A 24,708-nucleotide genomic window follows, 5' to 3' on the forward strand; every position below is an offset into this window, starting at 1 on the left:
GACCCTCCCGTCTGGACTGGGAACCTGCCCCTGGAGGCCAAGTCAGCTCGTTTTGAGGCAGGAAGTCCTTACGCCATAGAAGAAACAATCCCGCCAGCTCTCCGCATGGCCGGCTGGCCCAGGCAGAAGGCAGGTTCTTAGTGCCACGTCCTCGCGGTTCCCATTCTTCCGAACGGAACAGCAAAGGCTGCAGGGAACATTCCTCCTGCGCTCGCCATGTGTCTGCAACGTCCCTGCCCCACTGGTGCACCGGCCTCACCGGCTGACGTCTGGCTGCTCTCCCGCCGCTCACTACGGCTTGCCTCCGCCAGGGTCGGCCAGCGGTGCTCAGAGTACGGTCCGTGGTCTGCCGGGGGGCCACAAGCTCGGTGCTCAGCCCCCCGTCCCTGCAGTGGGGAGCCTGCGCTGGCGCTCCAGCCCCTCCCCACCCTGTGCTGTCCTGCTCGGGGGGGTGAGGCCCCGAGTCTCGCGGGCTGGATCCGGCTGGTGGGGGCAGGAAGCGGCTCCATGCACTGCTCTGGCTAGGGGGGGCGACAGCACAGGAAACCGCTTGCCTGGAGCCTTTCCCTGCAGCGCCCATTGGTTGGAATCCTGGACAATGGGAGCAGCGTGGGGCGGAGCCTGGCAGTGCCGGGGGCAGAGCCAGGTAAGCACCCCCCATGCCCGACCCCCACTCCCGCATCCCCCTCGCGTACACCCCTCCTACCAAGACCCTCCCACCCCCAACCCGCTCCTGCCCCCTCCCTCGTGCCCAGCCCTGCCCACTCCAGAGGTGGTTGGCTGGTGGCCTGTGGAGATTCGCATTGAGCAGGGTGGGCCACAGGCCAAAGCGTTTGAGAGCCCCGTTCTAGATCACGCCACGTACTGTGGCGAGAAGGGGCTGGCGCTCTGTGCGGGTCCTACGGGCCAGGATCCGGCAGCGGGAGCCTCGTTCCGAGACAGGCCCTGTGGGCAGCAGTGCGGCCTCCCCGCGCACCAGCCGCGCACCGGCGAGACAGAACAGCGCCTTGTCGCTGGGGGAGGCCGGCCTGCTTGTGGCTTCTGGGCGCCTCCCTGGCGAGCTACGATCCTCCTGAGATAAGCCCTGACACGGAGCCAGGGAGCAGCCTGCGCCCGAGCCAGCCCGAGCCGGGGTGCCTTTGCTTTGCCTAATGCCCTAATTCGCCCTAAGAAGTGACGGCCCCCACCACAGAAATGTCCAACCCTGGGGGCCCACAACTGGACTCCTGAATCCATAGTCACATTCCCTTCCCCCCTCCCCCGGGGCTAATCTCCTTCAAGAGCCTGGCAAAGCCCACTCTGGAATAAGCAGCCTGGCTTGCTGCCCCCCCCCCCCCCCGGCTGGTTTGGGGGCCCTGGGGCCCTCTGCAAATCAGGCTGCTTGTGCATTGTGTGGCGGCTCCCGGGAGGAGGGAGCAGAGCTCTGAGCAAGAGAACTCGGAGTTCCCCTGCCTGACCCGAGCCTGGTAAGCGACTAAAACGCCAGCGACTCAACACTACGCCGGGGACGTCTGCACCTCGTTACCTGCCCAGAGAGCGGCCCTGGCTCCGCGGCCATCGGCAGCGCTTCCTGAGCCTCGGGCTCCAGCCCGGCTCCGAGAGCGCTGGGCCAAGGGCTGATCCCTGCTAATGGCCGGGGGGCTGAGCACATCTGTACAGGGGGCCCTTTGCCTCTGCCCTCCCGGAGGGGCTGTGACGAGCTGCAGGAGGCGTCTCTGAAGCCCCAGCGCTGCCCCGCTCTTAATACCGCGCGGCGCATGGGAGGCCCTCGCTACCATCCGCTTCCTGCGATTGTGAGTGGTTCTCGGCAGCACCTTCCCCCTGGTTTCTGAGCAGCCGGCTGCGCGGGCGCACGTCTCTCAGGCGGGGTGAGGTGTGTGCGGCAGGACGGCAAAACTGGCTGCCAGATTTTTGCCCTGAGATTTCGTTTCACACTCTCGTCTCCGGCGCACACGCGTTTCCCCAGCCAGTTACAGAGCGATCGCCAACGGGACCCTGCTTCCTGGGCTTGTACAGAGCCTGACCTGGCTGTCGCATGACACAGCCCGGCTCCCCGCATTTAACTCCTCAGTGACATCAAAAGGGACACTTCCAGCACGCTCACTTAGCCTGAGCCCTGCCACCGGCAGCCCCCCCGCTGTCCCCGTCGTCAGTTCTGGGCTCGTTATTTCCACTCCAGCCCTGCTGAGGAAGCGGGTTTTGCCCACGAAAGGTCATGACGCTACGTAGTTTTGATCGTCCCTAAGGGGCCGCAGGGACTCGTTCTCCGTCACCGACACCCCCGGAACAGGCCATCCGCCTCAGCATGACAACACCTGCCGGGGGGAGCGGCTGTGATGTCACCAAGGGGCAGGGCTTAGCCAGAGGCTACAGCCCCCATTAGCAGTGACCCCAAGGCTCCCCCTCCCCAGGGAACGAGCAGCCCTAAACATCAGGGGTGCAGCTTAAAGCCGGCCCCGCCCCAGAGCCTGTCGGCCATTGCTGCAGTGAGCTGGCTCCTGTGTGTGACCGAGACCGGCCAGGCCGGGTCGGAGCAAAGGCCCCTCCAGCCAGCGCCCGGTGCCCCAGAGGGAGGGAACAGAACCAGGAATCCTCACGCGATCCCTCCCGTCACCCGTTTCCAGCCTCTGACCATCCCGGCCCAGCCTGGCTCACAGCCGCTGATGGACATGACCCCTATGCAGGTATCTAGCTCTTTTTTGGCGACGAGTTCCACAGGTTGTGTGCTGTGTGAAGAAACGCTTCCTTTGGTTTGTTTTAAACCTGCTGCCTGTTAATTTCATTGGGTGACCCTAGTTCCTGTGTTATGGGAGCAAGTAAATCACTTTTCCTTATTCACTTTCTCCACACCCGTCATGATTTCATAGACCTCGATCCTAACCCCCTTAGTCTCCTCTTTTCTAAACTGAAAAGTCCCAGCCTTAATCTCTCCTCACACGGCGGCTGTTCCAAACCCCTCAGCATTTCTGTTGCTCTTTTCTGAACTTCTTCCACTGCCAAGAGATCGTTCTTGAGATGAGGCAACCACATCTGCATGCAGGATGCAAGATGTGAGTGTACCATGGATTTATACAGAGGCAATAAGTTGTTCTGTCCCATTCTTAATGCATCTACATGAACTACTGCCCTTTAGCAGATGGATTAGAATGATTCACCTGTGTGGCATTGGCCTTGTACTGCTTAAAGGAGATTCACCTCCAGCAGATGAGGCCTTTGCTTTTGGAGCAAGAGGCTCTGAGCTCTGGCCCTGCTCAGATGCAGCATGATACACGGCAGCGATTGGGAAGCACTAGGCAGCCATGGAGTTGTTCCACTTCTGGCCACGCCATGTTTTCAAGTGTGGTCCCGGCCGCAAGCCCTGCTCCCAGGCTCCGGCTCTGTGCAGCGGATGTCAGAGCACAGCTGGCTCGGCGCTATCGCTGCAAAAATGCCGGGTAGCCTTCGGTTCTGCATACAGGAAGGGGAGGGGAACAGGTGGGGGCTCAGCTACTTAAAAATGATCCAGGAGATCTTTGCTCAGACTTTGCACACACAAAAATATGGGGCAAATAAGCAGCCACCAGCTTGGCGCAGAAACCCTGCCCCCTCCCCCCCCCCCACCGGAGGCTCATTGCAGCCCAGAATCCAGGGGTCTGGGGAAACAGCGGGTTGCGAAGGAAATTGTTCTGTAATCTCAACCTCCAGCTGGCCCTGCCCGGAGCCCCTCCGAAGCCACGTGCTCGCCCAGAGCCCAGTGCCAGGCACTACACCTGCGCCTCCCCCGTGGTGGGCCACGTCTCCCCCCTGCCCAGGCACAGGGGGCCAGTGGGTGCTGCCCCATCACCAGGGCCAGCTCCCCCAGGCAGACAGCGCTTGCTCCCCCCTCGCCTTCCCCGCTCAGCATCAAATGAGGAAGCAGGAGGGGGGAGGGGGACAAAGGAAACTGGCTCTAGTTTTAGTTGCAATTTTGTCACTTCAGCAGCAAAGCCAAGAGAGGCATGTCTGTGTCAGTGTCAGTGTCAGGGAAGGACCATGTCCCCTGATCCCCAGTGACCGGAGTCCCGAGCATCCCTTCCCGGAGAGCCCCCCCATCGCGGGGCGGCAGCAGGAAACGCACCAGCCCCCGGCGGCAGGGACACCATGGTAAGTAGAGCATGCGGCAAAAGCCTGGGCACTGCCACCTGCTCTGCCCGTTGGGCATCACTGCCCCTGCCCCCACTGGGTGTCACTGTCCCTGCCCCTGCCCCCATTGGGCATCACTGCCCCTGCCCCTGCCCCCACTTGGTGTCACTGCCCCTGCCCCCATTGGGTGTCACTGCCCCCTGCCCTGCCCCCACTGGGTGTTACTGCCCCTGCCCCCACTGGGTGTCACTGCCCCTGCCCCTACCCCCACTGGGTGTCACTGCCCCTGCCCCCACTGGGTGTCACTGCCCCTGCCCCTGCCCCTGCCCCCACTGGGTGTCACTGCCCCTGCACCCACTGGGTGTCACTGCCCCCTGCCCCTGCCCCCACTGGGTGTCACTGCCCCTGCACCCACTGGGTGTCACTGCCCCCTGCCCTGCCCCCACTGGGTGTCACTGCCCCTGCCCTCTGGAGTCATTGCTCCCCCCAGGGCGCTACCATAGCATCACTGCCCCCTGCACCCCACCCACCAGGGTCTCTCTTGGCACCTGTCGTGTCCCTGCCCTGGGGCGGCCCTCGCCTGCTCGCCTGGGGCTGGGAATGGGTGGCAGGGGCTGGCTGGCTCTGGAACTGCCTGGGCTGCTCATCCCCCCGAGGCCCGGGCCGGGGGCCAGGACACGGACTCACACGGACATTGTCGGGCCCGGGCGGCCGGTCTCGTGCCCGGGGAGCGCCTGCGCCGGGGGAGGCCGGGGCCTGCAGTAACCGGGGTAACGGCTGTGCGGGGACAACTCCCGGGGGCTGGAGGTGCCAGACGTGCTGGGCTTGCTTCTCAGGGGTCCCTGCTGCACCGTCCTCTCCAGGCAAGGGCTGCGGGCCGGCCCGGCAGAGCCCCCGCCCAGCCTGAGGCCGGCTCTGCCCCGGTGCCGGCGGTGCCCTCGCGCTCCACCAGCTAAGCCAGGGCTGCCGGGGCCGCAGTTACCTGGGGCCGTGCCGCACGCCTGCCAGGGAGTTTGGTGTCGCCCTTCAGTGATGCCGAGGGGCCGCCGGGCGTCTGGGGAGCCGTGGGGACGGGGTGGAGACCCAGCGGGCCGAGAGCCGCGGCCAGAGGGTGAAGGCATCCGCGCCTTCAAACCGAGAGCAGCCTGCAGGGGGGTCCAAAGAGGCTGGAGAGGGGCTGGTCTCAGTGGGGGCAGGTGGCAGAGGGAGGAGCAATGGGCTCAAGGTGCAGCGGGGGAGGGCTAGGTTGGAGATTAGGAAAAACTATTTCCCTGGGGGGGAAGCCCTGGGCTGGGTTCCCGGGGGGGGGGGAATCTCCATCCCTAGAGGTGTTTAAGTCCCGGCTTGACAGAGCCCTGGCCGGGCTGATGGGGTTGGGCTGGTCCTGCCTTGGGCAGGGGCTGGACTCGGTGCCTCCTGGGGTCTCTGCTGCCCTGGGGTCCAATGAGTCTGAGGGGTAGTCGGGTGCGACCGGCGGGGCCGTTCCGCGGGTGCCGGTGCCCTGCGAGCGGCTGTTGGTAAGCGAAGGCAGAGCCCAGCCCTGAGAAAGGGGAGAGGGCGAGGAACCCCGCTGCAGAACCACGACTCAAGGCGCTCCAGGGAGTCAGCTTCACAAGCCCGAGGCCTGGGCGCCCCCCGCAAACTGTCTCTCCAGGCCCGACCAGCGCCCAGGGCCCGTGGCAGCCGTGGGAGGAGTCGAATTTTTCGGCCGAATTCCAGTTCGGATAGTTCCATCCCGGGAGGAGACTTGGTCACAGGGAGCCCGGCGGGGTTGGCTGCGCGAGCGCCCCGTCCGCCTGCCAGGGAAGCCACTAGAGCTCTGTGGGGGCACAGAGCGTGCGGGGGAGGTCGAGGCAGGTGGAACCGAGCCCCCCAGAGAGCTTGGAGATAAGGGGGGGCGGGGGGACACCGAGGGGAGAGCGCCACTGATGACTAGAAGCAGGGGCAGGCTCCGTCTCTCCTGGGGCTTCCGTAGGGCCCCTCCCTGGGTATCGGGCCTTTTTCCATCTCCACAGTCCCCCGGCCGCGGGAGGCTGACAGGCGAGCCGAGTGGGAGTCCCGCGGCCACTTGGTGACGTGGGGCACCGGCCGGGGGGGCCGAGCGGCCCCCAGAATGGCGAGATGGGAAGAGGCCGACCCAACCCCCGCTGAGTGGCCTTTGCCTTGCCTGGTTTAAACAGCCCCTCGGCTCAGGCTGCAGCCGCCGCCCGGGAGCTCGGTCGCCCGCTTTCGTCCTGGTTCCCCCAGCGAAGCAGAGGGGCTACGCGCAGGACCCTGAAAGCCAGAGGCAGCTGCGCCATCGCCGAGTGCGGAAGCACATGGGACTCTGCTCCCTCTGGATCCTGGTGCCGCAGCCGGTCCCTGCATTTGTCCCCCACTGGCCCTGCTTCTCCCCGTGTGCAGCTGGCTGCCCCGCAGCCCCCCTCGTTCCCCTCCTCTCTGACCCTCCCCCGCCCCTGCCCTGGCGAGGTGAGTCAGGGCGTTACCCCCCTCGTTCAAATGGGGAAACTGAGGCACCAGGCTGTTGCGTGACCAGCCGGAGGCCGTACAAGTCGATAGCAGAGCTGGGCCCCGGTCATTTCACAGCCCGCGCTGTGCTCGCAGCGCCGGGTTTCTCATCCTTCCTGTTACACTCACAGAGCAGCAGACAGGACACAGCGGGCTGTGCGGAGCCTGGGTGGGTGTGGTGGCGTGACAGTTGGACGCCCTGCCCCCGTTTGCTCTGGAGATCCGGGCGGGGTTGCCTTGTAGGCTGGCGATACAAGCAACCCCCGGAGCTTTTGACAGTTTGGGGTGGCCCCCTGCTCCCCTTTCCCACGTGCTGCGTGGCCCAGCCTGACACGGGCTGTGTTCCCCCTCTCGGGCTTCGCCGTTGCTTTCCTGCCAGGAATCGCCCGTTGGCGCAGGGCCGGGCACGTGGCTCAGGCCGCTGGTGGTTGTGCCAGGGCTGTGTCTCGCCAGGGATCGGGGCCGCCAGGGCGGCCGGCAGAGAGCAAACGCAGGCGCCCGCGACAGCCGTGGGTGACCCGTGGCGTGTCCGAGCGGGACTCAGCTGCCTGGCGCGTTGCATTGCTCAGCCTCTCTGGCCGGCTGGGATGGCTGCAGGGGGCGCGGCATGGCAGGGCGTCGGGCCTGGTTTCGCGATGAGTGTTCTCTCACTGCAGCTACCTACGCGTCCTGCCGGGCGCTGCTCAGCCCCTAGCTAAAGCTCACCCGTGGCTGCCGGCCGGGACAGGCTCACGTGCGAAATAAGGCGCAGGGGCTCCACAGCCAGGCGGGTGTCTGGCCAGCGGGATACGCTCCCGGGGGAAGTCTCCCCCTCGGGATGTCCTGAGCCAGGCCGCTGCTGTGCTGGGCGCTGTGTTACAGGGCTGGAGGCGGGGGAGACGGGGCAATGGAACGGCCCGTGGCCCCCAGCTGCTCGCACTCGATGAACTCTGGTCCCGTCTGGTGGGGTGTGGGTGGGCGGCTGGCAGGGCAGGGCACTAAACACCCTCCCGGTTTCCCATGAGGTGGGTTCAGAGACAAATAATAGTGGGGGAGAGAATTCAGATGCCAGGATGACAAACTACAGGCTGCCGTCTCCATCGCTCGTGTTGTTATTCGCACTAGTGCAAGATGGGTGTGAAACACACTCACAGGAAGGTCAGATCAGACCCCTGGCTCCATGCCAAGGCTCCTGGGCTTGGGTCCTCAATGGTACTTAGGTTCCTAACTCCCATTGTAATCTACAGCAGCTCAGGGCCCCAGGAATTAGCGGGGACCAACCCAGCAATGGGAGTTTGACAGGAAGTGGAGCCGAGCGATGATCGTGAGTCTCGTTACTTGTGCGTCTACCGCCGTCGTGCCCTGGCAGCCTCGGCTGGCGCTAGGCGCTGTACACAGAACTGCCCCAAAGAGCCGGGCTCTGAGTCACAGCCGGGGGCGTCTGAAAGGCTCCCACAGTTGAGAACCTGGATGAAAAGGGCGTGGATGGGCAGGGCCTGATTACGGTCGTGGCAGGCCTAGGCCCGCACAGTCGTAGGCCTGGAAAGTGATTGTCTGTGCGGGAGAAACGCCCTGTCGCCAGCGTCGCCCGCTTGACGTCTCGCTCTGGAGCGCGGCGCCGTGTGCGCGGGTCGGGGCCCTTGGCTCTGAACTAAGGCGGGCGGGACCCACGGCGGAGGCGCGTCCCCTGCCGGCTGAGCGAAGCCCCCTCGGGGCTCTGGCTGAACGCGGCGTGTCCCACCCCGGAGGGTTCACAAGCTGCAGCGCGCTGGGGCCTTCCAGGCGCCGCCGGTGTCACTTCTGCAAGTGTCCCGGGGGCTGGACAGGCAGGGTTGTAGCCATCTGGGGTTGGGGGGTGCGGGCTGGGCTGAGGCTGGGTCGAGGGCCGGTTCCTGGGCAGGGCTGTGTCCCCAGGCTGGGCCGCGCCAGGCTGAGCTGGGTCAGGTCCTGGGCTGGGCCACAAGCTGCTGCTGCGGGGGAGGAAAAGGGGAACTGAGGCGAGCGTTGTGAAAGCACCGCGCACGGCTCCCTGCCCCGTGGCTGACAGTTACTTCAGGCTGCCAGGAAGGAGGAGTCGGGGGGCCGGGTGCAGGCTTCCCAGGGCAGCCCGGGTGGGCGCTGCCCATTCCTGCCCCCAACCAGCCCAGCCCCAGAGCTGGCCCCTTCCTCTCCAGCCCCCTCTCCCCCCAGGCCGCAGCCCCCGCCCCTTCCACGGTCAGCCCCCTGCCCGGGGGGCCGTGACCCCCTTTCCCTGCACAGGGCAGAGCAGGTGCCCGCCGGCCCCTGTGGCTCAGGGTTACTGTCGCCCCTGCAAGGCAGCACAAAGCGCGAGCGATCCAGGCCACTACCCCACACCCTGGGCAGGGCGGCCGCGCCCTCACAGCCAACCCGCCTCCGCTGCAGCAGGGCCCATCCCGGGGGAATAACACCGAGGGGTTGGCCACAGCGGGGCTGGGAGCTTGCAACGAAGCTGAGCGCGCCCTGCCCAGCTCTGCTCTCCTCTGGGACGCGGCCTCGGGCATAAGAGCTCGACCTCCGCACCGGGCGATACTCCCCTGGGAAGTGAGACGCCGCCCCCGCCCACGGCAGCTAGGACAGGGCTCCCACTGCACCCAACACCGCGGGAGGGGAATCGGTAGCATCATCTCCATTGCACAAGAGGGGAAACTGAGGCACCAAGCCGCGACGTGGCTGGCTCCCCAGTACTGCTGGGAATAGAGTCGAGGTTTCCTGACCGCTAGCCTTGAGAACGTCCTTTTGGCCTGTCGGAGAGCCAGCTACACCCTAGCTGTGAGCATGCACCTTCCCTCAAGCGGCCTACCTAGCGTGGATGGGCCTCCCTTCACGCTGCGGCTTTACTGCGGAGGAGGAGCCAGACACGCCCGGGCGCTCGGGGGCAGGATGGGCATGTGTCTAGGGGCACGGTGCTGGAGCCTGCAGCTAGTCCAGACCCGCCACGGATGCACGGCGCGATCGGGGGGGCGGGACTTGCAGTGTGACCGCCCGGTACCTCGGTCCCCCCGCTCGTAACAGCGGGAACGAGGCCTAAGGCCTGTGGGTTGGTGCAAGACTGGGGCACGACTACAGTGACAGGTGCTGGGGAAGTGCTGGCCCGTGGCCACGGCCTGCTCCGCCGCCTTCCAGGTGAAGGCCACCCTGGGGAAGGCAAGCCCTAGCCCCGCCCCTTCCACCCAAAGCCACGCCCCTTCCATCCAAGACCCTGCCCCTTCAGCAACCTCCACCCCCGAGGGAACAAGCCCCGGCCCTGAAGCCCAACCCGTCCCCCTGCTACAGCAGCCCGGCCGTGCAGACCACTCTGGGAAGGCAATACCTTCCCTTGCCTATGTCAGCCCATGGGCAAAGCTCCCATTGAACTAAACAGGAGCCAGGCCTGCCCTCGTCGGGTCTTTTTGGGGAGACACGGTGACTCTGTCAGGTCCCGTGGCTAGAGAATCCGAGAGCACGAGAACCAGAAGGGACCACAAGAGGCATTGAGTCCAGCCCCCTGCCCCCACGGCAGGACCAAGCATCTGGTCTGGGGCAGATCCTACCTTGGCCACCCAACAGTGAGTGTGAGAACCAGCCCTCTGTCTGGGGCGCCATGTGCGTGGCCGAGATGAATCGGAGCAGAAAGGTGCACTAGTGACCAAGAGGCCGTGATACAGGCAACGGAACTATTCGCCTGAACCCTTCCTGCTGCAAGTTCACGATGTCCCCGGCAGATAACGCTCCGGGCCTGTCTCGTCTGCCCAGCGCCCTGTCTCTGCTCACAGCCAGCGCTCAGTGTTGCTTGTAAGCCTCACACTTGTGCGGCCTCTCACGAGGGATTCAAATGCCACCTGGTGGATTAGCAGAGCACCCACGGCTTGGTCTTCTCCTGGTGGTGCACATTCGCACATGCTTCAGTGCACGCACAAATTATTCCACACATGGCTGGAAAAGATTAGAGGAGACCTTGCCAGAGATCTGGGAGGAAGGCCAGCAAGCCCCATAAAGCCTCGGGCCCTTTGTGAACTGCTGCACACGGACGAGCAGTCCCTGCCTGACCTTTGCCAGGACCAGCTGACCATACCTTGAAGCATGAGGCTTGATCAGCTCCTGGCTTCTCTTGCACAAGTGTCAATACCGCGAATAGTCAGACCACGGGCCGGCTAAGAATAGCATAATGAGAAATGGCGTGGTTACGCTGAGCTGTGATCCATCCGCGCTGGGTTTCTTTTTGAACTTATTAGGAAGAAAAGGCTGCAGGAGAGGGAGGCAGAGGAAGGAACTCAAACACAGAACTGAAGAAAGGGGAAAGAACGAGATGAGTCTTCTAAGGCTCTTGCCTGACCAGAGTCCTGCCTGCTGAGACTCCCTGGTTAATGGCAGCCCCCCTGTGACAGCTCTGTCCAGGAAGAGTCTCGCCCCCACGCTACCTCAGGGAGGTAGGGCAATGTTAGTACCTCATGCTTCCTGCTGCATGACTCAGCTTCACACCCCAGCGGCCTGGGGCAGGGAGCTGTAAACTGACCAGCTCCCCCTGTTCCACAGTGCCCCCTCTGTGCTCAACTCCTCAGGAGGGGCAGCAGTACTGTCATCGCTGCTGCACAAGGGGGAAACTGAGGCACCAAGCGGGGAAGTGGCTGAGCCCAACAGCAGGTCCTGTGGCTAATGAGGGAGGAGACTGAGGCCCTGTGGCTAGTCAGGGATGTGGCTGGGGTCCCGTGGCTAGTGAGGGAGGAGACTGGGGTCCCGTGGCTAGTGAGGGAGGAGACTGGGGTCCCGTGGCTACTCAAGGAGGTGGCTGGGGTCCCGTGGCTAGTGAGGGAGGTGGCTGGATCCCATGGCTAGTGAGGGAGGTGGCTGGGTCCTGTGGCTAGTGAGGGAGGAGGCTGGGGCCCCGTGGCTAGTCAGGGAGGAGGCTGGGGTCCCGTGGCTACTCAGGGAGGAGACTGGGGTCCCGTGGCTAGTGAGGGAGGTGGCTGGGTCCTGTGGCTAGTGAGGGAGGAGGCTGGGTCCCGTGGCTACTCAGGGAGGAGACTGGGGTCCCGTGGCTAGTGAGGGAGGTGGCTGGGTCCTGTGGCTAGTGAGGGAGGAGACTGGGGCCCCGTGGCTAGTCAGGGAGGTGGCTGGGGTCCCGTGGCTACTCAGGGAGGAGACTGGGGTCCCGTGGCTAGTGAGGGAGGTGGCTGGGTCCTGTGGCTAGTGAGGGAGGAGGCTGGGTCCCGTGGCTACTCAGGGAGGAGACTGGGGTCCCGTGGCTAGTGAGGGAGGAGACTGGGGTCCCGTGGCTACTCAGGGAGGAGACTGGGGTCCCGTGGCTAGTGAGGGAGGTGGCTGGGTCCTGTGGCTAGTGAGGGAGGAGGCTGGGTCCCGTGGCTACTCAGGGAGGAGACTGGGGTCTCGTGGCTAGTGAGGGAGGTGGCTGGGTCCCGTGGCTACTCAGGGAGGTGGCTGGGTCCCGTGGCTACTCAGGGAGGCGGCTGGAGTCACGGGGGGAGGTGCCGTTTCACGGTCTGTGTCTGTCTGCACCTAGACACCGTGTCATGCCCCCACCCCGACCTCATGTGATTCAGGCCTGAGGAGGGAGGCGGAGGGCCCCTACTGAGGTCAGTGCTCTACGGGAGGGCTGAGCAGGGCCCTGGAGGTCGCCTATTGTGGCCTGCGTGTCCCCTGGGGGCCTTGGCAGCCTCCCTATCCCAGGGCGGGTCTTTCGCCATGTTCCTCGCCGCAGGAGCTGAGCTCCAGTCTCACGTTAAGCAATTAAACAGGGTTCAGGGAAGCGCTGGACACGGTCCTGGAGGCTGGGTCCACCGATGGCTGTGAGCCAGGCTGGCAGGGAGGGTCCCTGGCCTCTGATTGTCAGGGGCTGGGAATGGGCGACAGAGGAGGGGTCACGTACGGATTCCTGGTTCTGTTCCCTCCCTCTGGGGCGCCTGGCGTTGGCCGCTGCCAGCCGACCGGACCCGGGGCTGGACGGGCCTTGGGTCTGACCCCGCCTGGCCACTCCCAAGGGTGTGACCAGCGTGTGCCGCATGGTTGGCTGTGCTCTCTCGGCCTCTCCCCAGGGGCTTGGCGGGGTCACTGGGGTGCTATTGCTGGTGTCCATGCTGCTATGCGGTCAGGCTGGAGAGGGCCCGGTCAACGATCCGGGAGCTGGGGAGGTTTGGGGAGGGCCTTGGGCTGGGGGAGAGTTTATTCCACCGTCTCGGCCAGCCCCCTAGAAGGTTCTGCCTGTTGCACTGGGACGAGGCTCCGGTGATCTCGGGGCCCGCAGAACCCCTGCGCCCTGGTACGCCTGGCGGGAGGCGCGCTGGACCCATTGCGCTGCCTGCTCGGCGGTCGCGAGACAGCTGGAAGGAGGTGGGGTGAGCAGATACACGGCGGCTCGCCTGACGTGGAAGGCAGGGTCGCCCATGTCGACAGCGCCCCGCACGACGCGAGGGGCGGGGACAGAGCTGGCGGGGGCTGGAAAAGTCGCTCGGGAAGGGAGGCGAACGGACAGGCGTTCCGGGGAGGCGCGGAGAAAGCGGAGCACGCTCCAGAAGCTCCAACCCGGCAGGAAGGGAGTGACAGAAGGGGTAGGAAGTGGCCCAGGGCAGGGCGGCACTAACGCCCGCGGGCTGGTGAGTTGCGGGGCGGATCCCCCGCCAGCCACACAGGGACTGAGCTGACCCTGCCTTAGGGCCCTGGGCTGGACCCGAGAGGGAGGGCGGGTCCGGGTCCTCCTACCCCATCTGCCACAGGCGGGGCGATTATTACGGGATTGCCACAGAGCGGGGCAGCTGAGAGACGGCCTGACTGGCAGGGAAACTCTGAGGACTTCAGGGGAAATACTTGAGCGGGAGGGTGTGCGACAGGGAGCTGGCCCTGCATTGGCCCTTTCAGGGCAAACCCCAGCCCTGAGCAAGGGGGGAGTAAAGCCCCAGCTGAGGCAGGCCCCACTGATTAGGGCCCAGCTGGGGGCTGTGTGTGGAAGGACTCCGGGAGAGAGGGGAGGTTGGGCTGCTGCTCTGGGCAGAGGGCAGTAGGGACCTGGGTGCCAGGGAAGCAGGAAGCTCCCTGGAGCTAAAACAGCGCTGGGGAAGGCGGGCAGGGCTAGGGAGCGCGGGCCAAGCAAGCTCCCAGGCTGCAGGGCCTGAGACAGGGCACACTGAGTAAACAGCCACTCCCGGAAGGGGCTGCGAGCCCGACGTGGCACTGCCGGAGGGGACGCCGTGACCAGGAGAGAGAGGGGAGACACCCCGTGGAGAAAGGCGCCCAGCAACGCAGGGAAAGAGCTGATTCCCGGGGGCGCCATGGTGGTGTCAGCCCCTTCACATGCACGAATCAGCTGTTCTCTTCCATTGGGCCCGGGGGTCGTGCCACCGTTGTCACCCACGTGTCACCCACGAGCCGCAGCGTCAGGCTCTTCCGGTTCCCTGGGCCTGCGCCACCAAGTGCTTGGGAAGCTGGGACCGAGACAGGAATCGATGGAAACTTCTGCCAGAGGCCGATGCGGGAGGCCCAGGCAGGTCTAACGAGCTGTGTCGCTACTCGCTGGAGTTCCCTAAATACCGAAGGGCTCGTGGGCTTGGCTGCCTCCAGCCAAGCAGCGGCTGCTGGCCCACAAGGCGGACGACGCAAGGGAGAAGGTGCGGGAATGGCCAGGGGTGGACCTCTGCAGAGAACGCCCGATGCCCACTGGTCTGGCGAGAGCCGGCTGCACAAGAGGGCCCCGCAAGGCACACGGGAGGGGACAAAGGCAGCTGGAGTTCGGGACACGCCCGCTCTGATTTCTTGTGTCAATCAGCGGGGGGGGAGGGGGGAGCTGGCTGCTTGAGCCAGAGTCCTGCTAGTCTGTGAAACCATCTGAAACCAGGCGTCCCGAGCCAGCTCCAGGGCTCCCGGGAAAGGAAAACAGCGAAAGAGGAAGAGAAGAAAAAGGGGAAGCGGAAGAGCCGACTGGCCGAGGAGAGAAGTGAAAATGCGCTGCCGCACGGCAAGTGAGCAAAGGAAACCCTGGAGCAGCAGCAACAGGCAGCACGTCCCTGGGAGAGGGGCTGGGGGGAGCGTGAATCAGTGAAATTCACGAGGGCAGCGCACGGGGCAAGAAAGGGAGCCAAAGGAGGAGTCGCCGCAGCAGGGATCAGAATGAGGGGTCGTATTCTAGCGCTTCCGCCCCACACCAAACGCCTCACAACCCCCGTGTGATTCCAGAGCGCGGCGCTAGTCCCCGCGGCCGGGCCACCCCCACCCCGTGAAAACCGGGGTTCTTTCCTGTCCGCTTGACTCGCCTCCAGGTAATGAGCAAGGTGGCTATTGAAACTGACGTTACCTTTCCCAGCTAATCTCCTAGGAGGAGACCCTCTCTTGGAGCTATTGTCCAGCCCCCTGGCCACAGGGAACAACCGGCCATTGTCCTCTTCCACCCTGAGCGCGTCTGAAGAACGGTCTCAGGTCTCTCCCCCCCCCCCGGTCTTCTTTTCTCAGGACAACCCCCCCCCACACACACACACACACACACGCTGTGAGGCCGGGTTTCCTCACACAGGAGGGGAAGGAACCCCGGGGGGGAGTGGGACGAGGCTCTGGTGGGACCGTGCAGGGGAAGAGCTGTGCGGTGACCCTGGCCGAAGGGAAAGAACCGGCTCAGCATGCAGGTGATCCTGCAGGAAGGACGCCCGTGGTGGGGCCGGGGTGAGCGCAGAGGAGCCCAGGGCCAGGGCCGTAGGGGAGCATCCTAGAAGGCGCGGTGGATGGCCAGGGGTCCGAGGCAGGGATGCTGTTAAGGGGGGCGCTATTCACAAGTGGGGCCTGGACTAACGGCAGAGGGCCCATGGCTGGGGGATGGCGTTGGGGTGATGAAGTGTCCTACTCTGATAGAGCTCCAGACGCCTGGGGTTCCATGAATGAACCAGGATCAGAGCGGTCGCCGTGTTAGTCTGGATCTGCAGAAGTGACAAGGAGTCCAGTAGCACCTTAGAGACGAACGGATGCATCTGACAAGTGGGTCTTTGCCCATGACGGCTTCCGCCCCAATATGTCTGTGAGTCTGTAAGGTGCCACAGGACTCCCTGTCGCTTTTGCATGAATGAACTAGGCCCCCGCGTGGGCCGTGCACTGGACTCGGAGGAGGACACATTTCCTTTCCCAAACAACTGAGAAGGCTGGTGATCTGGGCCACAGGGAGCTGGCGGACAACCCAGGCAGCCCCAGGGACAATCAGGGGAAACTGAGGCAGGACTCGCCGGTTGCAGTGTGGCTGGGTTGCCTTGGTGAGGGGTGAGATCGGTTTCCACCCTTGGTGCAGACATAGGATGTGGGGCACGCAGGCCATCGGGGCTCTCCGGGGAAGTATTTGTGTTTGGGAGACTGGTCTTCGGTAGCATTGTCAGTGGGATGAGATTTGACACGGCACCACGGGCTGGAAGTGGGCCAAGCCAGGGTCGCCGCTTGCCACCTGGCTGGGTTTCCCGGGATTGTCCCAGAAATCGGCCGGGCACCCCGTGCACGTGGCCAGCTCTCCGCTTGGCTGGGCTCCGGCTCACACTTTGTCCTGGAGTTTTGCCCAGCTAAGGTCTATGCCCCGCTTGCTTCCTCCTGATTTTGGGCTGCGCTGGGGGGGACCCAACCTAGAACACGTCTGTTCCCCCTGGATTCCTCTTTGGGCGGCTGGGCCTCCCCGTGGGAGGGAGCCTGGCTCTGGGATTGCAGAGGCTGCAGCGCGCGGCAAACCCTGAGCCCCCGGGCCAGGCCCCAACGTGCTGTGTCCACGCGCCGGTGCTGCTCGCGGCACGCTGACAGTCGCAAGTGGCAGGCGGATCTTTGCCACACCAGCCGGGCCAGGCAGGTGGGGGAGGGGTGATTTCAATGGAGAGTCACATTCCCTGCTCTTGTAGATCGGCCCGGCTCCATTGACTTCACTGTCGTCTAGTAGCAGAGCCACCGGCCTTTAATAGCGGCAGAGTGAGTTAGTGCCAAGTGGGACCGTGAGCTTCCGTGGGCAAACCCATCTCCAGGCTTTGTTAGTCTTTAAAGTGCTACCAGACTATTGGTTGTTTAAGTTTTTCCATAAATAATAATGACACTTGGCTCTGAGGTAACCCCTGGGACCTGCAAGCACCTTATAAAGGGGCCTGGACATTATTCTTCATGTGGGGAAACTGAGGCACACCGGTCACACGGTGAGTCGGTGGCTGAGCATGGCTCAGAGCCCCGCCTGGTCCTGTCCTCCAGGCTCAAGCCCTGTGTGTTGGACCACGCCGCAGTCTCGAAAGCATTTCCCTGGCGCTGCTGCGTGCGGTGACTCTCTCCTGTCCCTCCCCAGGGCAGCAAGGAGCGGTTTCACTGGCAGAGCCACAATGTCAAGCAGAGCGGCGTGGACGACATGGTCCTTCTCTCCAAAATCTCCGAGGATGCGATCGTGGAAAACCTGAAAAAGCGCTTCATGGACGATTACATTTTCGTATCCTTTCCGGGGGCCGGGCTGGGGGCACCAGGCGGAGGCTTCTCAATGAACCCCAGACACCGCACCGAAGGGCCTTTCAGAGCTCAGGAGTCTGTTTTGTCAGGTCCAGATCTGCCCTCTCCAGGCAGATGGAGCCGTATCCCTGGCCTTCCTGGGTGGGAGATGCGGGATCCATCATCCCCAATAGTCTGCTGTCGTAGGGGCCGCAGGGAGTCCCCCATGAGCCTGAGGCTCAGGCCTTTTCAGGTGCAGATGCAAAACCAGATGCTGTCTCCCCCCGGGTACGGACGTTCCTGCAATGGCGGGGGCCCTGCACGGATACAAAGTGGGTATCTGCATCTGCCAAAATGACCTGTGGCTAGAAAGCCAGTTTCTGCAGATTTGCAGGGTTCTAGATGCAAAATGTGTATCCGCATCCGTATCGACAAAAGTGGCCCGTGGTTATCCGCACTCACATGGGCGGATGCGGATACCGGTGGATTTGCAGGGCTCTAGCAATGACACCTGGTGTTTCTGGAAGGCTGAATGGACCCATGTAAAAAACCCCAGGCCTCTAGGAGCGGAATTTTCCAAAGGGCTCAGGGCTCCAAATCAGAGCCAGACTTTCAGAAGAACTCGGCTCCCATTTACACGCCAAAGCGATCGCCTGGACTTCCAGAAGAGCTCGGCCCCTCGGGCACTGGGAGCGCTCCGGGGATTTCAGTCTTCAGGGTCAGCGGGGAGGCCAGGGACAGCTGGAAACCCCCTTGCCCCAGAGCTGCAGGAAGGGCTCAGACACCCCTGGCCTCCCTGCCTGGTGCACTGGCCATGCAGGGTGCCCCACGTCCTCCTGCCGGCCTCGGCTTGTGGGAAACAGAGCCCAGAGCTTTGGGAACTGTCCCTTCGGCCCAGGCCTTTTCCCCAAGGGACGAAGCTTCTTCCTCACTCCCCTCCCCCCCGGAAAAGTAGAATTGGTCAAAAAATGGGGGCAGGGCAAATCTGAATGTTTGGTGAAACATTTTGGCCAAACCCCAAACTATTCTAATTCCCACGGAGGAAGCAGTGCCTCATGGGAGTTGTGGTTCTGAGTACTTATGCTCCCATTCTTCTCTTTGCGTCAGCTGTGCTTTCTGGCCAGACTGCATCTCCCATGATGCATTGCAGCCAGGGGCTCCTGATGTTCTCCTCCTCTTACCAACCAGGTAGAGCGCAAAGCATCCTGGGAGATGTTGTCCTACGGGAGAGCTTGGCAGGCCATAAGAGGCACACAAGGAACTTCCCATGGTGCACCACTTTCTACCTGTTGGCAAACAGGACTCCCTGGCGGCCACGCGCCATGCGAGATGGAGTCCGGCCTCGCCCTCGAGGAGCCGGGGAGCCCAGCCCCCCCGAACTGCACCCCCCGGAGACATTTTAATTGGAATAGTTTGCTGCAGAAAGTGCCTGTTGTCACAACCGTCACCCAGTTTCCCATCAGCCCTAGCGCCCCCTCCCTTCCCCTGGAAACGGGAGCGTGCAGAAGGGGCTCTTACGTGTGCGCCTCTGTCTGACCTTCCCCGCGGGGCCGGCCTGAGGGCGCAGGGTGCGAGCCGATGCCGCCAAGCACAGCCAGGCCGGCTGGAGCCGAGAGCCAAGCTGCTGTGACAAAAGGCGGAGTATTTAAGCAGCAGCAGCAGAGGGAAAAGCACAACAGGCCCCCAGCTGCGCCCCTGCGCTCGGTTGCTGGCTTGAATGCCCGGGTTGCATCGAGCTGGCTTTGCTCGGGCATGCTCAGTACGGGCGTCTCACAGGAAAGCAAGGCGGAGAGGCAGAATTCCGAACCTGGGTGGGAGCCGGCGTGCGGGGCCCTTGCCCAGGCTGGCTGTGTGCCTGGGGCCGTGATTTCAGGACCCTGCGCCCAGGAATCCAGCTGCCAGTCAGACTGCATGGCAGAGAGGCGTCCTTGGGATACCTGGGGCATAGGCCAGCGAGTGAACATCAGAGCGGCCAGACGGGCCAGACCAGCCCAGGGCCCTGTCTGCCCACAGCGGCCACTGCCAGGTGCCCCAGAGGGAGTGAACAGAGCAGAGAATCATCAAGTGTTCCCTCTTCTGTCGCCCATTTCCAGCCTCTGACAAACTGAGGCGTGGGACACCCTTTCTACCCATCCTGACTAATCAGCACTGATGGACCTAACCGCCATGAATTTACTACGTTCTTTTTTGAACCCTGTTAAAATTCTGGTTTTCACCACATCCTCTGGCAAGGAGTTCCACGTGTTGACTGTGACTTGGGTGAAGAAAAACTTCCTTTTGTTTGTTTTAAACCTGCTGCCTATTGCCTTGCACTGCCCCCCTGATTTGCATGGACTGTGCAGTGTGGAGCATAGTGGAACCTGCTCCCACCTCCTGACCCTGCTCTGAAACCCATGTGCCTGTCTATCATTCACGCTATCTCTGCTCAGATATCTCTGCTCAGATATTGATATCATTCACGCTATCTCTGCTGGCCAGTTTCACTTCCTGGCTCCCCTCCCTTCCCAGCACTGCAGCAGGACGGTTGTTAGACACCACCAACAACCTTGCCATTTAACAGCTATTTACAGTCCGGAGAGTGTGTACCCACTTGGGTGTTACCCTCTGTGATGGCACGTTGGGGGTCCCCCGTCTCCTGCACCCCGAAATGGCACAAACAGACTGCACCAGCCGGTGGAATAGAGGAAGTTTATTGCCTCTCCAGGATACAGCACAGCACAGATGGAATCTGGTCACAGAGCTGGGCTAGGATGCCTCAGGCCCCTTTGAGATGAGGGAGACTGGGCCCCTAAACTCCAGCCCCTTTCCCTAGGCTGTCTCCTCCCTGCTTCCAGCCAGCAACTAACTCACCCTCTTCCAGCCCTGCCTCCCAGCCAGGGCAGCATCCACCTTCCTTTGTTCCTCTCCATGGGGGGTGTCTGGCCATACTGGTTTGCATAGTGACTCATTTTGTTTTGCTGGGTCGTGGTACCCACGGCAGCCAGTGGGGGTTACCCCAGAGCCAGCAGCATAGAAACCAGCCAGGTACCCCCACTACGTCACACCCTCTGACTCGTGCCCCTGTTCACACGGAGCCAAGGGGTGTACAGTGTTCCCAAACAGAATGGCTGGGTGTTGCACTCCCATTGCACGGGTGTAAATGCAGCACAGGACAAGAGAGAATCCCACCCCTTCTGTATTTAGTCAGAGAATCCTAGAACGCTAGAGCGGGAAGGAACCTCGAGAGGCATCGAGTCCAGTCCCCGCCCTTGCGGCCGGACCCAGCGCCGTCAGGAAGCAGCAAAGCCTTTTTATCTTTACAAAATCGAAATGGTGAGTCTGCGAGGTGCCGTGGCAGCTGCTGAAGGAAACCGTCCCGGTTCCACGTGCCCTTATCTCCGGGAAGACGGGCTCACCTGGCAAGATCCGACCCTCCCGCTGGGCCTGGACCTAGGGGCTATCCCTGCCCCCCTGCGCCACCTGGTAGATTTTGCAGTCGGTCCCTACATGCTGGAGATGTTTCTGCTCCCCTCATCTCGGTGCGCTGAGCTGGGAGGAGGGCATCACGAGAGCCAGGCTCGTCCATTTCACCCGCTGCTGACTAGGCACCTGTACAGCTGAGCATGAGCAGGCCTTCCGGTCGCTCCCTCTGAGACAGGAAAGGGCCGTTCCCTGCACCTTACAGATCAGGGAGCCCGGGGCCGAGGGGAGGACGGAATCCAGGTCTCTGGCACCGCAGGCCCACGGCTCAGCCGCACTGTTCCAGAAGGAATCTGGCCCGGCTAAGCTCTCGGCTGTTCTCTGTGTAAGCACCAAGAACACGCTCCTCTCCCCGAGCCGCGAACAGCCCAGGACGTGTGCGCCGCGCCGCCCTCCGGCTAGCTGGCAGAGCGCCGCCAGCCCCACTGGCTACTGTTCTCCTCCAAAGGAGCAGCAACCTCAGGTAGCCACCCTCAGCTCCACGGTGCCTCTCAGATCCTGCCTCCTGGCCTCTGTGCTGCTGCCGGTCAGGTCCTGGGACAGGATTTCCCCGGAGAGCTCCAGGGGGGAAGTGCTGCTCTTTCCCTGTGATGCGCCCCTGCCTCACCCCCAGCCTGAGCACGGAGCCTCCAAGGCCAGCTCCTGATCCCCTCTCCACCAGCCCCCAGCTCAGCGTTTCTTTGTGGACTGCGCTTGCCCATGGCTGACAGCTTCCGCTGGCCTGGCTCTTGCCTCCAGCACCTGCCCCCGGCTCCTGCCTCCTGCCCCCGGCTCCTGCCCCTGGCTCCTGCTCCCTGCTCCTGCCTCCTGCCCCCAGCTCCTGCTCCCTCCTCCTGCCTCCTGCCCCTGGCTCCTGCTCCCTGCTCCTGCCTCCTATCCCCAGCTCCTGCCCCCGGCTCCTGCCTCCTGCCCCTGGCTCCTGCTCCCTGCTCCTGCCTCCTATCCCCAGCTCCTGCCCCCTCCTCCTGCCCCCAGCTCCTGCTCCCTCCTCCTGCCTCCTGCCCCTGGCTCCTGCTCCCTGCTCCTGCCTCCTATCCCCAGCTCCTGCCCCCTCCTCCTGCTCCCTCCTCCTGCCTCCTGCCCCCAGCTCCTGCTCCCTCCTCCTGCCTCCGGCTCCTGCTCCCTGCTCCTGCCTCCTATCCCCAGCTCCTGCCCCTGGCTCCTGCTCCCTGCTCCTGCCTCCTATCCCCAGCTCCTGCCCCCTCCTCCTGCTCCCTCCTCCTGCCTCCTGCCCCCAGCTCCTGCTCCCTCCTCCTGCCTCCTGCCCCTGGCTCCTGCCCCTGGCTCCTGCTCCCTGCTCCTGCCTCCTATCCCCAGCTCCTGCTCCCTCCTCCTGCCTCCTGCCCCTGGCTCCTGCTCCCTGCTCCTGCCTCCTATCCCCAGCTCCTGCCCCCAGCTCCTGCTCCCTGCTCCTGCCTCCTGCCCCTGGCTCCTGCTCCCTGCTCCTGCCTCCTATCCCCAGCTCCTGCCCCCAGCTCCTGCTCCCTCCTCCTGCCTCCTGCCCCCGGCTCCTGCCCTGGCCCGGCGGAGTGGCGGCCGAAATTGTGGTTTGCACTGAGGCCTCTCCAATGCTCCATCGCTGCTTCTCTGCACCTGGCCAGGGCTCCAGCCAGATGCTTTCTCAAACTGGGGCTTTTGCGAGCCTCCCGGGTGCCCCCAGCCTGCGCTGCTTGCCGGGTCGCTGCCATTTCTCCATCATCCCCATCGGGGGGACGGGACGGGACAGCAAAGAGAGCAGCTCCAGCTGGGCAGGCTCAGGGCTTCTCCGGGACAGTCCCTTTGCGGGGGGCGGCGGCGAGGGGGCCACAGAGCAGCCAGGCAGGGCAGCACTTCCTGGAGTGATGGAAAAGGTGCAAGGAGCTGCAGCTGTTCCGCTTCCTCTGGCACATGAGGGTAACCACCCGAGGGGCTGCGGGGGCGGGGAGGCAGGGTTCCCTGTAGGCTGAGCACTTGGGCAGCCGCCCAGGAGAAATTCACATGGTGCCCGCAGCCGGGTGCCCCCCCACTCATTTCTCGGTGCACAAAACAAAATTTATTCCACACTTGGATGGAGAAAAAGTAGCGGGCACCCCGGTTAGGGGGTGAAACAGGAAAGATGGGGGGAGGCTTTGGCCAGATTATGGGCACCCTGGCTGCAGCTCCGCTGATGCGTCTCGGTCCCTGCCCTGTGGCACCCCTTGCTTTTTGAGTCCTCAGCCCTCTGCGCCGCTCCCCAATTCCCCCGCCCCTGCTTTTCCAGCTCTGCCCGTGCGCCCCAGCCCTCGCCTCCAGCCTCCCGCACCACTTGGGCACCCGTTAGACTAGAACAGGGCTCACCCCAGAGCGAGACACGTTCCGGGAGGCCGGGTCCACCGCCGGCTGTGAGCCAGGCTGGCAGGGAGGGTGGGAACGGGCGACAGGGGACGGGTCCCGTGAAGATTCCCTGCTCTGTTCACTCCCTCCGGGACGCCTGGCGTTGGCCGCTGCCGGCCGACCAGACACGGGGCTGGAGGGAGCTTTGCTCCGACCCAGCCTGGCCGCTCTGATGTTCTTATTCCCCCCGCGCGCGGTCAGCCCGCGAACCCTTCGCCCCAGGATGCTGAGCTGCCTGAGTCCCCTGCTGCCCCAGCTCGGATGCCCCTGGCTGACCCGCCTCGCCGCCGTCCCTCGCCCAGCAGGCCTGTGGGGACCCTACGCAGCCAGCTGCTCCAGGCTCTGGCTCCAGAACCCTCCTGCGCCCCGCACGCCCCTGGCGTTGTCTCCTCGGGACACCGCACTGGGGAAGGGGGGGCTCAGGGCCTGGAGCGCCCCTCCCAGTCCCGTTGCTGGCAGCCCCGCGCTGGGGGGTTAATTAGCGCCTTCCAGCGGCCAGGGCACAGCCGGCAGCGTGGCGCTTTGCATGGCTGGGTCCTTGCGCACAGACTCCTCGTGACCTGACGCCTGAGGAGAAGGGAGCTTGACCCACAGACACACCAGCCTGTCTGGGCCCTGGGCCCCGTCCTCGTGGCCACCCAGGGCCTTTCTTCGGCTCCCACAGCCCAGCCCTGCCGGCAACGAGCTCTTTCCAGGCCGGTTCCCGGGCTCTGGGGCTGGGAGTCGGGTTCCCGGGGGCGATGCCGGGAGCAGCGCGCGCCGGAAGGGCCCCAGACGGAGCTGCAGTCGCTCCGCTCCAGCGGGCTGCGGTTTCCAGCGCCAGCACAGCCGTGTCCTTACAAGGCTGTGCGCTCTGGCAGCCCGGCGTGGGACCGCCTCCGCTTGCGGCAGCAGCCGGAAGGGCTGGAGGGGCCGCCCGTTGGGCTCGGGCCTTTTAAAAAAAGCGCAAACCCCAGAAACCTCCCTCTTCCTTTTTCTCTTCGGCTGCTGTGAAGACCCAGAGTCCGGCCATGACTCAGCCCCGAGCACTTCTGCATTCCAGAGGAAGCGCCAGCACCTGCCCTGCGCCACCTCGGCCCCGCCTTGTCCCCTCTCCAGGGGCTGGCCGGCCCCCCGCGGCCCCCGCTCCCTGGGGACGGGCCGTACCGGCCTCTGCCCCAAGTGGGTATGAGGGGCCACGTCCCGCTGCAGCAGCTGTCTCAGGGAAGGGAGCGTCGCAGCTCTGTGCTAACCCTGTGTCTTCCCGCCACAACGTCCGCCCCCCCCCCCCGCCCTGCCCTCCCACTCCTCTCTGGGGTGCAGGGGCCTCCACCTTCGCTCTGCCCCGGGCAGACACCACGGGCTGCGACTGCACAAGGAAGGGTCTATTCCCCCCACTCAGCCACCCTCCCTGCCTCAGTTTACCCCCGCTGAGGGGCGGGCCCATCCCGTTCTCCCCAGCGTCGGCGGCGTGGGGTTTGCAGTGCAGGCCAGCGAGGCTGTGCAGGCGGGTTTGCTGCCCGTGGGGCTGGCTGGGAACACGCGCAGAGGAGGGCAGGAACTCGGGCGGCTGGAGAGGCTGCAGAAGGCCCAGGGCAGGGAGGGTGCACGTCAATGGCGTGAGGAGGAGCAGCGGGCGCCATCCCGCCTCGTGCTCCAGCCAGGGCAGCCTCCTGCCTCGCCACGTGGCACCGTGGCTGCGCCCCGCCCAAGCGGTGCTGGGGAGTGTCCTTCCGCTCCGCGAAGCACCCGGCACGGAGGCTCGGCGGCTGCTTTGCTTGCTGCGAGCTCGCTGCCTCTCCGAGCCGCCCAGGGCAGAGGTGCTGGCGGCCGCAGGCAGGGGCAGCCCCTCACCCGACGGTGCAGGGCAGCCGCTGTTTCCACAGGCCTGGCCTGGGCTCTCAG

At 64.3% G+C, this 24,708-nt stretch overlaps 1 protein-coding gene across 2 annotated transcripts in view; it reads left to right on the forward strand.

Annotated features, from left to right (window-relative positions):
- The first annotated feature begins 3,928 nt into the window (after positions 1–3,928).
- The window catches only part of MYO1F (myosin IF), a 52,193-nt gene continuing 31,413 nt past the window's right edge, over positions 3,929–24,708 (forward strand). Inside the window, exons 1-2 of one of the 2 annotated variants that reach the window (XM_075903171.2) lie at positions 3,929–4,122; positions 16,880–17,017. In XM_075903171.2, coding sequence (XP_075759286.1) covers positions 4,120–4,122; positions 16,880–17,017 — 141 coding nt within the window. In that variant the 5' untranslated portion in view covers positions 3,929–4,119. Of the gene's footprint in view, positions 4,123–14,107; positions 14,853–16,879; positions 17,018–24,708 lie in introns of those variants that run through there. The other variant, XM_075903173.2, reaches the window with a different exon arrangement.

This window comes from Pelodiscus sinensis, chromosome 32, assembly GCF_052426305.1.
Source record: "Pelodiscus sinensis isolate ZL-2025 chromosome 32, ASM5242630v1, whole genome shotgun sequence".
Lineage (NCBI taxonomy): Eukaryota > Metazoa > Chordata > Testudines > Trionychidae > Pelodiscus > Pelodiscus sinensis.